The 12,614-nt window shown below is 49.3% G+C and overlaps 1 protein-coding gene across 1 annotated transcript; it reads left to right on the top strand.

The window, feature by feature from the left end:
* The first annotated feature begins 98 nt into the window (after positions 1-98).
* On the top strand, positions 99-7,641 carry LOC137382891 (derlin-2-like). Its single transcript, XM_068055462.1, has 3 exons — positions 99-316; positions 3,484-3,574; positions 6,060-7,641. Exons 1-3 carry the CDS (start codon positions 172-174, stop codon positions 6,193-6,195), a joined length of 372 nt encoding a protein of 123 aa, XP_067911563.1. The 5' UTR covers positions 99-171; the 3' UTR covers positions 6,196-7,641.
* Positions 7,642-12,614: the final 4,973 nt, after the last annotated feature.

A 12,614-nucleotide genomic window follows, 5' to 3' on the forward strand; every position in this document is an offset into this window, starting at 1 on the left:
TAGATTTCATAAAATGCAGTGAGAGGCAGCTATTGCTCACCTCTTTATTTGCTGTATGAGAACCAACCCAGTGTCTAACATGTCTTCTTGTCCAGTGACCCTTGACTCTGTAGTGCTCAGCTGTTTGGAATCTTTGCAAGCTTGTTCTTTCTGGGCCAGGCCTTCACCATCATGCTGGTGTACATCTGGAGTAGGAGGAACCCATTTGTACGAATGAATTTCTTTGGGTTGCTAAACTTCCAGGCTCCGTTCTTGCCATGGGTGCTGATGGGATTCTCATTGCTTCTGGGAAACTCTGTCATCGTTGACTTGCTGGGTAAGTTTTACGTGTTTGAATTTACAAAGTTGTTCGTGCTCATACGAGAATTAACATTTTACGTTTGGTAAACTGTTAAAGGACAAGTAGATACCACTGAATTGTTTCATAATCTTCAATATTATAAAGCAGGAGAGCTGTACACATACCAGTCTCCTTTATTGCTATGGTCTTAAGCTTCATAAATGTTGCTCAAGGCAGCTTGGAAGGAGATGTTTTGTTTAGTTGCCCTCTGGTTACAATGTGAAGTTCTATCCAGCGTATGTTTCCACACACGCCCAGTGTTTGGGGGTGAGGAGAGCCCAGTCTTGCTGGGGGGAGTGGGGTGCGAGGGGAGGAGGAAGGAGGGAGCAAGGGGGGGAGGAGGAGGAAGGAGGGAGCAAGGGGGGAGGAGGAGGAGGAAGGAGGGAGCAAGGGGGGAGGAGGAGGAGGAAGGAGGGAGCAAGGGGGGAGGAGGAGGAGGAAGGAGGGAGCAAGGGGGGGGAGGAGGAGGAGGAGGAGGAGGAAGGAGGGAGCAAGGGGGGGGAGGAGGAGGAGGAGGAGGAAGGAGGGAGCAAGGGGGGGAGGAGGAGGAGGAGGAGGAAGGAGGGAGCAAGGGGGGGGAGGAGGAGGAGGAGGAAGGAGGGAGCAAGGGGGGGAGGAGGAGGAGGAAGGAGGGAGCAAGGGGGGGGAGGAGGAGGAGGAAGGAGGGAGCAAGGGGGGGGAGGAGGAGGGAGGAGCAAGGGGGGGAGGAGGAGGGAGGAGGGAGCAAGGGGGGGGAGGAGGAGGGAGGAGGGAGCAAGGGGGGAGGAGGAGGAGGAGGAAGGAGGGAGCAAGGGGGGGGGAGGAGGAGGAGGAAGGAGGGAGCAAGGGGGGGAGGAGGAGGAGGAGGAAGGAGGGAGCAAGGGGGGGGAGGAGGAGGAGGAGGAGGAAGGAGGGAGCAAGGGGAGGAGGAGGAGGAAGGAGGGAGCAAGGGGGGGAGGAGGAGGAAGGAGGGAGCAAGGGGAGGAAGGAGGGAGCAAGGGGGGGAGGAGGAGGAGGAAGGAGGGAGCAAGGGGGGGAGGAGGAGGAAGGAGGGAGCAAGGGGGGGGGAGGAGGAGGAAGGAGGAGCAAGGGGGGGGGAGGAGGAGGAAGGAGGGAGCAAGGGGGGGGAGGAGGAGGAGGAGGAAGGAGGGAGCAAGGGGGGGGAGGAGGAGGAGGAGGAGGAGGAAGGAGGGAGCAAGGGGGGGGAGGAGGAGGAGGAGGAGGAGGAAGGAGGGAGCAAGGGGGGGGGAGGAGGAGGAGGAGGAAGGAGGGAGCAAGGGGGGGAGGAGGAGGAGGAGGAAGGAGGGAGCAAGGGGGGGGAGGAGGAGGAGGAGGAGGAAGGAGGGAGCAAGGGGGGGGAGGAGGAGGAGGAGGAAGGAGGGAGCAAGGGGGGGGAGGAGGAGGAGGAGGAAGGAGGGAGCAAGGGGGGGAGGAGGAGGAGGAGGAAGGAGGGAGCAAGGGGGGGGAGGAGGAGGAGGAGGAAGGAGGGAGCAAGGGGGAGGAGGAGGAGGAGGAAGGAGGGAGCAAGGGGGGGGAGGAGGAGGAGGAAGGAGGGAGCAAGGGGGGGGAGGAGGAGGAGGAGGAAGGAGGGAGCAAGGGGGGGGAGGAGGAGGAGGAGGAAGGAGGGAGCAAGGGGGGGGAGGAGGAGGAGGAGGAAGGAGGGAGCAAGGGGGGGAGGAGGAGGAGGAGGAGGAGGAAGGAGGGAGCAAGGGGGGGGAGGAGGAGGAGGAGGAAGGAGGGAGCAAGGGGGAGGAGGAGGAGGAGGAGGAGGAAGGAGGGAGCAAGGGGGGGGAGGAGGAGGAGGAGGAAGGAGGGAGCAAGGGGGGGGAGGAGGAGGAGGAGGAAGGAGGGAGCAAGGGGGGGAGGAGGAGGAGGAGGAGGAAGGAGGGAGCAAGGGGGGGAGGAGGAGGAGGAAGGAGGGAGCAAGGGGGGGAGGAGGAGGAGGAAGGAGGGAGCAAGGGGGGGAGGAGGAGGAAGGAGGGAGCAAGGGGGGGAGGAGGAGGAAGGAGGGAGCAAGGGGGGGGAGGAGAAGGAGGGAGCAAGGGGGGGAGGAGGAGGAGGAAGGAGGGAGCAAGGGGGGGGAGGAGGAGGAGGAAGGAGGGAGCAAGGGGGGGAGGAGGAGGAGGAGGAAGGAGGGAGCAAGGGGGGGGAGGAGGAGGAGGAAGGAGGGAGCAAGGGGGGGAGGAGGAGGAGGAAGGAGGGAGCAAGGGGGGGGGAGGAGGAGGAGGAAGGAGGGAGCAAGGGGGGGGAGGAGGAGGAGGAAGGAGGGAGCAAGGGGGGGGGAGGAGGAGGAGGAAGGAGGGAGCAAGGGGGGGGAGGAGGAGGAGGAAGGAGGGAGCAAGGGGGGGAGGAGGAGGAGGAGGAAGGAGGGAGCAAGGGGGGGAGGAGGAGGAGGAGGAAGGAGGGAGCAAGGGGGGGAGGAGGAGGAGGAGGAAGGAGGGAGCAAGGGGGGGGGAGGAGGAGGAGGAAGGAGGGAGCAAGGGGGGGAGGAGGAGGAGGAGGAAGGAGGGAGCAAGGGGGGGGGAGGAGGAGGAAGGAGGGAGCAAGGTGGGGGAAGGAGGAGTGAGGGAGCAAGGGGGGGGGAGGAGGAGGAGGAAGGAGGGAGCAAGGGGGGGAGGAGGAGGAAGGAGGGAGCAAGGTGGGGGAAGGAGGAGTTAGGGAGCAAGGTGGGGGAAGGAGGAGGTAGGGAGCAAGGTGGGGGGGGAGGAGGAGGAGGGAGGGAGCGAGCAAGTTGGGGGAGGAGGAGGGAGGGTGCAAGGGGGGGTGGAGGGAGCAAGGGGTGAGGAGAGCCCAGTGTTGGAGGGGATAGAGAGGAATGAGGAAAGTGCCGGGGTGGAGGTGGAGTGAGGGATTTGGTGAGGGCAGAATGAGGGGTGAGGAGACCCCAGTGTTGGAGGGATGAGGAATGCAGGGATGTCAATGAGGGCGTGTGGGCAGATGAATGGGAGGATTTCAAAGTGAGGCTTAACAGCTGAACATCAGAGAAAGCTCAGTCCCTGAGCAATGAGTAACATTGCAGCAGGTCCATATGTTAGATTTCTGTATAAATATTGATCTGTTGTGATTGCATTCATTTCCATAGTACCAGATAATTCGACCACTTAAAATCATTATCAGCAGCCGTTGAGTAGATTGAAGCCTGTATACTCGCTCTCTCTTTGCAGGGATTGCAGTCGGCCATATATATTACTTCCTGGAAGATGTATTCCCAAATCAGCCGGGAGGAGTGAAGCTGCTGGTGACCCCGGGCTTTCTGTAAGTGTTGCCTCTTTTCTTTATCATCGCCTAACTGTTCTTGTGAATACAGTGACCAAAATCTATTCGACTAAGTGGAGGTGGCTGCCTTTAGCTGAGCTCTGGAGTAACTTAGCTTCACTCCCCTAAACATGTAACCATTGGCCTATCTTTTTATGGTCTCACTTGTTTGATTTCTGTTACTTGTACTTTCTAAGTTTTTTTTCCAGCTCCTGAGTATTCTGTTCTGAAGGCTGCTGATTGATACTGGGGTCCATGGCACACTCTCTTATCCTGCACGGAGAGCTCCCAGTGTGAACACTGAATGTTGACAGGCTCTTCAACATCACAGCCAAGCCCAGTCTTGTCCACCCAGTGTGGGCACACTTTCTGGCGAGGGGCTACTCGGTTCTCCTGCCTCCTCAGCCCAGAGGTGCTGAGGACAATTGTAGCTTTTCCACTGCTACTGCAGCACTGGCCTGGGGCTGCTACTAGTGGCGGCGCAGTGGTTAGCACCGCAGCCTCACAGCTCCAGCGACCCGGGTTCAATTCTGGGTGCTGCCTGTGTGGAGTTTGCAAGTTCTTCCTGTGTCTGCGTGGGTTTCCTCCGGGTGCTCCGGTTTCCTCCCACATGCCAAAGACTTGCAGGTTGATAGGTAAATTGGCCATTATAAGTTGCCCCCAGTATAGGTAGGTGGTAGCGGAATATAGGAACAGGTGGGGATGTGGTAGGAAGATAGGATTAGTATAAAATGGGTGGTTGATGGTTGGCACAGACTCGGTGGGCCGAAGGGCCTGTTTCAGTGCTGTATCTCTAAACATAAACATAAACATAAACATAATACCACACCAGGCAGTATACGTACCCACAGAGCTGGCCTCAAATCTATTGGGGCACAGTAATGATAACCCAGTTAAGCTGTAATAACCACACAGGATGCAAAGAACAGTACAGCACAGGAACAGGCTATTCGGCCCTCCAAGCCTGCGTCGATCTTGATGCCTGTCTAAACTAAAACCTTCTGCACTTCCGGGGACCGTATCCCGCTATTCCCTTCCTATTCATGTATTTGTCAAGATGCCTCTTAAACATCGCTATCGTACCTGCTCCCACCACCTCCCCTGGCAGCAAGTTCCAGGCACTCACCACCCTCTGTGTAAAGGACTTGCCTCGCACATCCCCTCTAAACTTTGCCCCTCTCACCTTAAATCTATGTCCCTGAGTAACTGACTCTTCCACCCTGGGAAAAAGCTTCTGACTATCCACTCTGTCCATGTCACTCATAACTTTGTAAACCTCTATCATGTCGCCCCTCCACCTCTGTCGTTCCAGTGAAAACAATCCGAGTTTATCCAACCTCTCCTCATAGCTAATACCCTCCAGACCAGGCAACATCCTGGTAAACCTCTTCTGTACCCTCTCCAAAGCCTCCACATCCTTCTGGTAGTGTGGCGACCAGAATTTTCCGCAATATTCCAAGTGTGGCCTAACTAAGGTTCTGTACAGCTGCAGCATGACTTGCCAATTTTTATACTCTATGCCCCGACCGATGAAGGCAAGCGTGCCGTATGCCTTCTTGACTACCTTATCCACCTGCGTTGCCACTTTCAGTGACCTGTGGACCTGTACGCCCAGATCTCTCTGTCTGTCAATATCTTAAGGGTTCTGCCATTTACTGTATACCTCTCACCTGTAATGCATTTTGGAAGGTCTAATATCTCTCATTTGTCCAGATTAAACTCCATCTGCCACTTCTCCGCCCAAGTCTCCCACTGATCTATATCCTGCTGTATCCTCTGACAATCCTCATCACTGTCCGCAACTCCACCAACCTTTGTGTCGTCTGCAAACTTACTAATCAGCCCAGCTACATTTTCCTCTAAATCATGAATATATACTACAAACAGCAAAGATCCCAGCACTGATCCCTGCGGAACACCACTAGTCACAGCCCTCCATTCAGAAAAGCACCCTTCCACTGCTACCCTCTGTCTTCTGTGACTGAGCCGGTTCTGTATCCATCTTGCCAGCTCACCTCTGATCCCACGTGACTTCACCTTTTGTACCAGTCTGCCATGAGGGACCTTGTCAAAGGCTTTACTGAAGTCCATATAGATAACATCCACTGCCCTTCCTTCATTAATCATCTTCGTCACTTGCTCAAAAAACTCAATCAAGTTAGTGAGACACGACAGTTAGAATCATCTAGAATTGTTTGTGTTTTAGAGGTTGTTCCAATGTATCAACAAGAGCCCGTGGTCAGTAATGGATGATGTTTGAGACTGAACAGGAGCTGCTGCACTGTCATGGTATGACCAGTGCCCAGTGTTAGTGCCAGTCATGTCTGATTATTCGGTCAAAAACTGATATGTGAACGCCCTGCCCACTGTCTGGTTGCCAGCGCTCAGGGTGCATGTGTATCAGACACTTTGCCACAGCTGTAGAGATTTTTATAGCAATTCCCACAATGTAATGCTCTATTTCCTGTTCCTCTCTGAATTACAGAAAGGCAATATTTGACGTTGCAGAGGAGGATCCCAATTACAATGTGCTCCCTGAGGATCGGCCTGGGGGATTCAACTGGGGTCAGGGGCAGAGACTTGGCGAGCAGAACGAGCAAAACCCGAACGCACAGCAGTGATACTTCACATTCTGTCATGAGATTGGACATTACTGAACCAGAGAGAGTCTATTTTTTATTTTATATAGAGATTGTGGTCCTTTCACAGTCTTTGATTTCCGACTGTGGCAATTAAAATGCTAACTGATCACAGCTGTTGCATCACCATCATGGGCAAATTCAAGAATTCTTTTTTTTTTAAAGAGTTAGTGGCAGAGCATCTCCTCGTGCTTTGAATATTTTTACTTGTGTGTAAGTCCATTATATCCCACGCACTTGTAACTTGAGAGAATCTCAATGTGCCCATGCAATATTTAACAGGGAACCTAGGCCTGCGTGGTACCTTCCTGCTGCCTGCTCACAGCTTAGCAGCAGCATTGGTTCCCACTCCTGACTGTTATCCAGTGACTCCTGCTGGGAAATGTGTGCATGTGCTGTGATGCTTCCATGATGCTCCTATGTCCGAATAGCCTGCTGACATTCACTGTCCAAGCTACAATGAAGAATGACACCTGTGGACCTGGACACCAATGAGAGTCGGCACCTTCAGGAGGGTGGGGTGGGGAATTTCGTAGGGGGTGTAATTGTGACTGGGGTTTGCACACTGGGCTTTTTTCAGTTACAGATCTTGGTTCAAATCCAGCCTAGAGCTGTGGGTTTACCAATCTCTGGTAAAAGAGAGCAAGCTGTTTGCCAAAATCTTTTCCATTTTAGTCCCAAACTGGATCTCCTTCTGTTCAATATCATTTGTCCCTGGAGAAATGGCAGCTTCTCACAGTTAACCAAGTCTCCTTAAAAACTTGTTTCTAATTTGAAAGAAAAACCTCTTAAACGTATGGAAGGCCTGGTCATTGTGCTGATTTCCGTTCTGTTGCAGTATGTTTCAGAAGCACCAAGACATACATCTGTTGCCTTTGCTCCATACTTTTGATTTAGTCTGTGGAGAATGTAGCTTGTGATTTTATACAGATTTAATCTGTTCTGGAGGGGGCTAACCCAGCCCCTGAATAGTGGAGGGGGCAGTAGAGAGCACTTTAAATATCATTGGTGTTGGGTTTATAGAATAGTCATTTATTCTTGCCTTTAATACAAGTTTGAGAAGGAAATACTGATACATCTAATATTCTATAATAAATCAATAGCACTCAATTACATGCAATACCCATTAGACTGCTACTGAAAGTACTCAAGTGCAACAGATTCATCAGGTATTGTCTTGACTGCTCACGTTAGCCTAAGCAAGATAGGATAAAGTCCCTGAGGGGCTTTGGTGTGTTGTATCTTTATAACTTAACTACATCCACTGATATGTTATTCTGTCAGTGTGTCCTATTTCTATTTATTGTGAGTAAGTTAGCCTACTGTATCATCACATCATGATTTTACTATGCAATTCCACCACTTATTCATTTTTCTGTCAGCAGGTAGCCATTACTTCCTTTTTAATACATCTTGCACCTAATTGTATCAGTCTTTGTATTCTATCCTAGCTTCAGACTACCTGGCCTTCTGCCTATTACATTTCTCATCTCTTCCCACAAACTGTTAATGAGTAATATCTGGTAGAACGTTGGATCCTGACCTCATCCTGGTGTGTGACCTCCTGCACTTGTAGAATTAGTTTAACATTTAGTTTAGTTTAGTTTAGAGATACAGCACTGAAACAGGCCCTTCGGCCCACCGAGTGTGTGCCGACCATCAACCACCCATTTATACTAATCCTACACTAATCCCATATTCCTACCACATCTCCACCTGTCCCTATATTTCCCTATCACCTACCTATACTAGGGGCAATTTATAATGGCCAATTTACCTATCAACCTGCAAGTCTTTGGCATGTGGGAGGAAACCGGAGCACCCGGAGGAAACCCACGCAGACACAGGGAGAACTTGCAAACTCCACACAGGCAGTACCCAGAATTGAACCCGGGTCGCTGGAGCTGTGAGGCTGCGGTGCTAACCACTGTGCCGCCCTGTGGGCCTTTATGTTTTACATTAGCGAATAGTTATTAATCTGCGTGGTATAGAGTCATGGAGTTATGCAGCACAGAAACAGGCCCTTCGGCCCATCGTGTCTGTGCTGGCCATACAGCACCCAACTATTCTAATCCCATATTCCTGCACTTGGCCTGTAGCCTTGCATGCTATGGCGTTTCAAGTGCTCATCTAAATACTTCTTAAATGTTGTGAGGGTTCCTGCCTCCACCACCTCTTCAGGCAGTGCGTTCCAGATTCCAACCACCCTCTGGGTGATAAAATGCTTCCTCACCTTCCACCCAACCCCCAACCTCCTGCCCATTAACCTAAATCTATGCCCCCTGGTTCTTGATCCCTCCGCTAAGGGAAAAAGTTTCTTCCTATCTAACCTATCAATGCCCCTCAATCTTGTACACCTCAATTATGTTCCTCCTCAGCCTTCTCTACTCCAAGGAAAATAACCCTAGCCTTTTCAGTCTCTCTTCATAGCTGAAATGCTCCAGCCCAGGTAACATCCTGGTGAATCTCCTCTGCACCCTCTCCAGTGCAATCACATCCCTCCTATAGTGTGGTGACCAGAACTGTACACAGTACTCCAGCTGTGGCCTAACTAGGGTTTTATACAGCTCCATCATAACCTCCCTGCTCTTATATTCTGTGCTTCGGCTGATAAAGGCAAGTATCGCATATGTCTTCCTAACCACCTTATCCACCTGTGCTGCTGCCTTCAGTGATCTATGGACAAGTACACGAAGGTCCTTCTGACTTTCTGTACTTCCTAGGGTCCTACCATCCATTGTATATTCCCTTGCCTTGTTAGTCCTCCCAAAATGCATTACCTCACACTTTTCAGGATTAAATTCCATTTGCCACTGCTCTGCCCATCTTACCAGCCCATCTATATCTCCCTGTAATCTAAGGATTTCCTCCTCACTATTTGTAACACCACCAATTTTCGTGTCATCTGCGAACTTACTGATCATACCTCCTATATTCACATCTAAATCATTAATGTACACTACAAACAGCAAGGGTCCCAGCACCGATCCCTGTGGTACACCACTGGTCACAGGCTTCCAATTGCAAAAACAGCCCTCGACCATTACCCTCTGCCTCCTGCCACTAAGCCAATTTTAGATCCAATTTGCTATATTGCCCTGGATCCCATGGGCTCTTACATTCTTGACCAATCTCCCATGCGGGACCTTATCAAAAGCCTTACTGAAATCCATGTATACTACATCAACTGCTTTACCCTCATTTACACATCTAGTCACCGCCTCAAAAAATTCAATCAAGTTAGTTAGACACGATCTCCCCTTGACAAAGCCATGCTGACTATCCTTGATTAATCCCTGCCTCTCCAAGTGGAGATTAATCCTGTCCCACAGAATTTTTTCCAATATTTTCCCAACCACTGATGTTGGACTCAGCGGTCTGTAATTACCTGGTTTATCCCTAATACCCTTCTTGAATAATGGTATCACATTTGCTGTCTTCCAGTCCTCTGGTACCTCTCCTGTGGCCAGAGAGGATTTGAAAATTTGTCAAAGCCCCTGCTTTCTCCTCCCTTACCTCACATAAGAGCCTGGGATACATCTCATTTGGGCCTGAGGATTTATCCACTTTTAAGCCCGCTAAAACAGCTAATATTTTCTCCCTTTCGATGTTCATATGTTCAAGTATATCTCAATCCCCCTCCCTGATCTCTACACCTACATCCTTCTCCATAGTGAACACCGATGAAAAGTAATCATTTAAAACCTCACCTGTATCCTCCGGCTCCACACAAAGATTGCCACGTTGGTCCCTAATGGGCCCTACTCTTTCCCTGGTTATCCTCTTACTCTGAATATACTTCGAAAACACCTTAGGATTTTCCTTTATCTTGCCCACCAGTGTTTTTTCAAGTCCCCTCTTCGCTCTCCTGATCATTTTTTTAAAGTGCCACCCTACATTTTCGATACTCTAGTGTCTCCGCTGTTTTCAGCTCTTGGGATCTGCCGTAAGCCTCCTTTTTTTTTCCTGATCCAATCCTCTATATCCCTCGACATCCAGGGTTCCCTGGACTTGTTGTACCTGTTAAGGTGAAGGGTAGGACCATGTTGGCTCTGAACTCTCTCAATTTCCTCTTTGAATGACTCCCACTGATGTGCTGTAGCCTTTCCTACAAGTAGCTGCTCCCAGTCCACTTTGGCCAGATTTTGTTTTATCATATTGAAATCAGCCTTCCCCCAATTCAGTACCTTTATTTCTAGTCCATCTTTGTCCTTTTCCATAACTACCTTTAACTTTTACAGAGTTATGGTCACTATCCCTGAAATGCTCTCCCACTGACACTTCTACCACTTGATTGGCTTCATTCCCTAGGATTAGGTCCAGTACTGCTCTTTGTAGGACTTTCTACATACTGGCTCAAAAAGCTCTCCTGTATGCATTTTAAGAATTCCACCCCTTTTAAGCCTTTTGCACTAAGACTATTGCTCTCTGTGTGGTGCGTGATTGTACTCCGCTCTCTGTGTGGTGTGTGATTATACTCCGCTCTCTGTGTGGTGCGTGATTATACTCCGCTCTCTGTGTGGTGCGTGATTGTACTTCGCTCTCTGTGTGGTGCGTGATTGTACTCCGCTCTGCGTGTGGTGCGTGATTGTACTCCGCTGTGTGTGTGGACGCGCCCATTAGGCTCCTCTTAGGCTAATGGTATACTGGGCACTGTGGCAAAAGGAGATGCCAACTGGAACAGAACTGGCAAAGCAACCATCTGCATCACTGGATAACTAGAGAAACCACACTGCAATCTGACTGTTCATGCTGTTGTTGCAAGACATTTTGTGCATTAAAACTTAGAATTCTGTGTGTTTTTTAAAAAAAAAGATTTTTCAGTGAACATTGAAAAAGCAAAAAGCTGAATTGTAAACAAGGACAGGAAAGCCTTGAATCGCATTGAATGATAAGGGGGACTCTGTGTCTGGACATGTCTCCCGTTTAGAAAGGGTTTGGTTTTACTTGGGACCTTTAAAAGCCAGAGTTGGACAAAGGGCAGGCATTTGAAATTATATTTTGACCTGCCTGAAAATCAGAGGAAGACCCAGAAAAAGTGTTACCTCTCTCTGTAAAGGAATCCTGCATCTGTTGAGAGGAAACTCTATTTCAAACGTGGCAGATTCCTATTGCCTTGTGTATCTGAAGAATCCCTGCAGCAAGTGTGGTTTCTGTTGCCTCCTGTGTTCTCTGAAATCTGAAGAAATATTCTGCTATCCTGCTAAAAAAGCCTAAGCAGACCTGTTGCTGCACCCCGATGGAAGACTTACGCAGTTGAATTGCCTTGAACGCCTACCCAGACTGTTCTTCAACTTCGCCTGGAAAAACATCGAGTGGCATTCGACTATTCGGCTCTGGGACACCTCACCAAACTGAGGAACTTTTACCAGAACATGACAAGCTATTTTATTCCTTTTGTTCTTATGAAACAGCTGTAAAACCAAAAATCCTTTTTTCCCCGGTTAACCAGTTTTTGGATGCATGTGCATGAGGGCTAGGGAGAATAAGGAGTTTTAAAATCATTTCGTATATAGATTTACTTATTAAGACTTAGTGTTATAATAAATAGTTAATCTTGTTGATTAAAGAAACCTAGTTGGTGTGCTTTTTTTCTGGGGATAAATAGAGTATGTAATTGATTCTTCGGTAAGTGGGAAAATTTATTGATATGCTATGACCTATGGAGAAGTGAGACTGAATTAACAGTGCATTCCTCCTGCCACAGTTGTAACACTGAAGTTTCCCTCTGGTTCATGTTGGGTTTTGGTATTGACACCATGGAGTTAATGAGAAATGAGAAGCTTTTGCGCAGACTATACAAGGTTTGTTACAATGTGATTATTCTGTTCTGGCAGCAGATAGTATCTGCTGGTGCGAAGGGAAAACCTTAAGAAACAAATATCCAACCTGTACAGACAAGCTGAGGATTCCGATTGCCAGAGACCTGAATGCACTGCGAGATCTGAAAGTAAATGATAGATCCTAAAGGGTAGATGTGTTTTCCACGAGTCTCTAGCATAGGTTATCTGTTCTGATATGTTCGAGTTTATTCACATAGCCTTTGTTCAGTGAACCTGGCTAGCAGTTTTTAAATTTGGGGTCACTATTTCACAGGGTGAGTAGGCATTAGGCCTCTGTTAAGAAGCAGCTGCTGCAAGGGGGATTCAGGCAGGTTGATATTCTGCAAAGATAAAATCAAATGGGCCAGAAGGCCTTTTTTTATCTGAACAGACTAAAATTTTGAATGTTATTTCCTGAACTTGTGCCCTATTTATCTATACATAACCACTTAATGTTGAAGTCTCTTGAACTTCAAAAGAAATGAAATAGACCAAGTTATGTGGGCTAAAAATAGAAAATGGAGCATTTGTGGGCTAGAGTGGCTCCATTTAATCACTGCTGCTGAGCATCTTTTTAAC

Source organism: Heterodontus francisci, chromosome 23 (assembly GCF_036365525.1).
Source record: "Heterodontus francisci isolate sHetFra1 chromosome 23, sHetFra1.hap1, whole genome shotgun sequence".
Taxonomy (NCBI): Eukaryota; Metazoa; Chordata; class Chondrichthyes; order Heterodontiformes; family Heterodontidae; genus Heterodontus; species Heterodontus francisci.

What these genes read in the sequence shown, in the direction of transcription:
- LOC137382891 (XM_068055462.1), top strand. Translation starts at nt 172, where the DNA reads ATGCTGGTGTACATCTGGAGTAGGAGGAACCCATTTGTACGAATGAAT. An exon ending in TGTCATCGTTGACTTGCTGG is followed by an intron (nt 317 to 3,483) that starts GTAAGTTTTACG and finishes CTCTCTTTGCAG; the next exon opens with GGATTGCAGTCGGCCATATA. An exon ending in CTGGTGACCCCGGGCTTTCT is followed by an intron (nt 3,575 to 6,059) that starts GTAAGTGTTGCC and finishes TCTGAATTACAG; the next exon opens with AAAGGCAATATTTGACGTTG.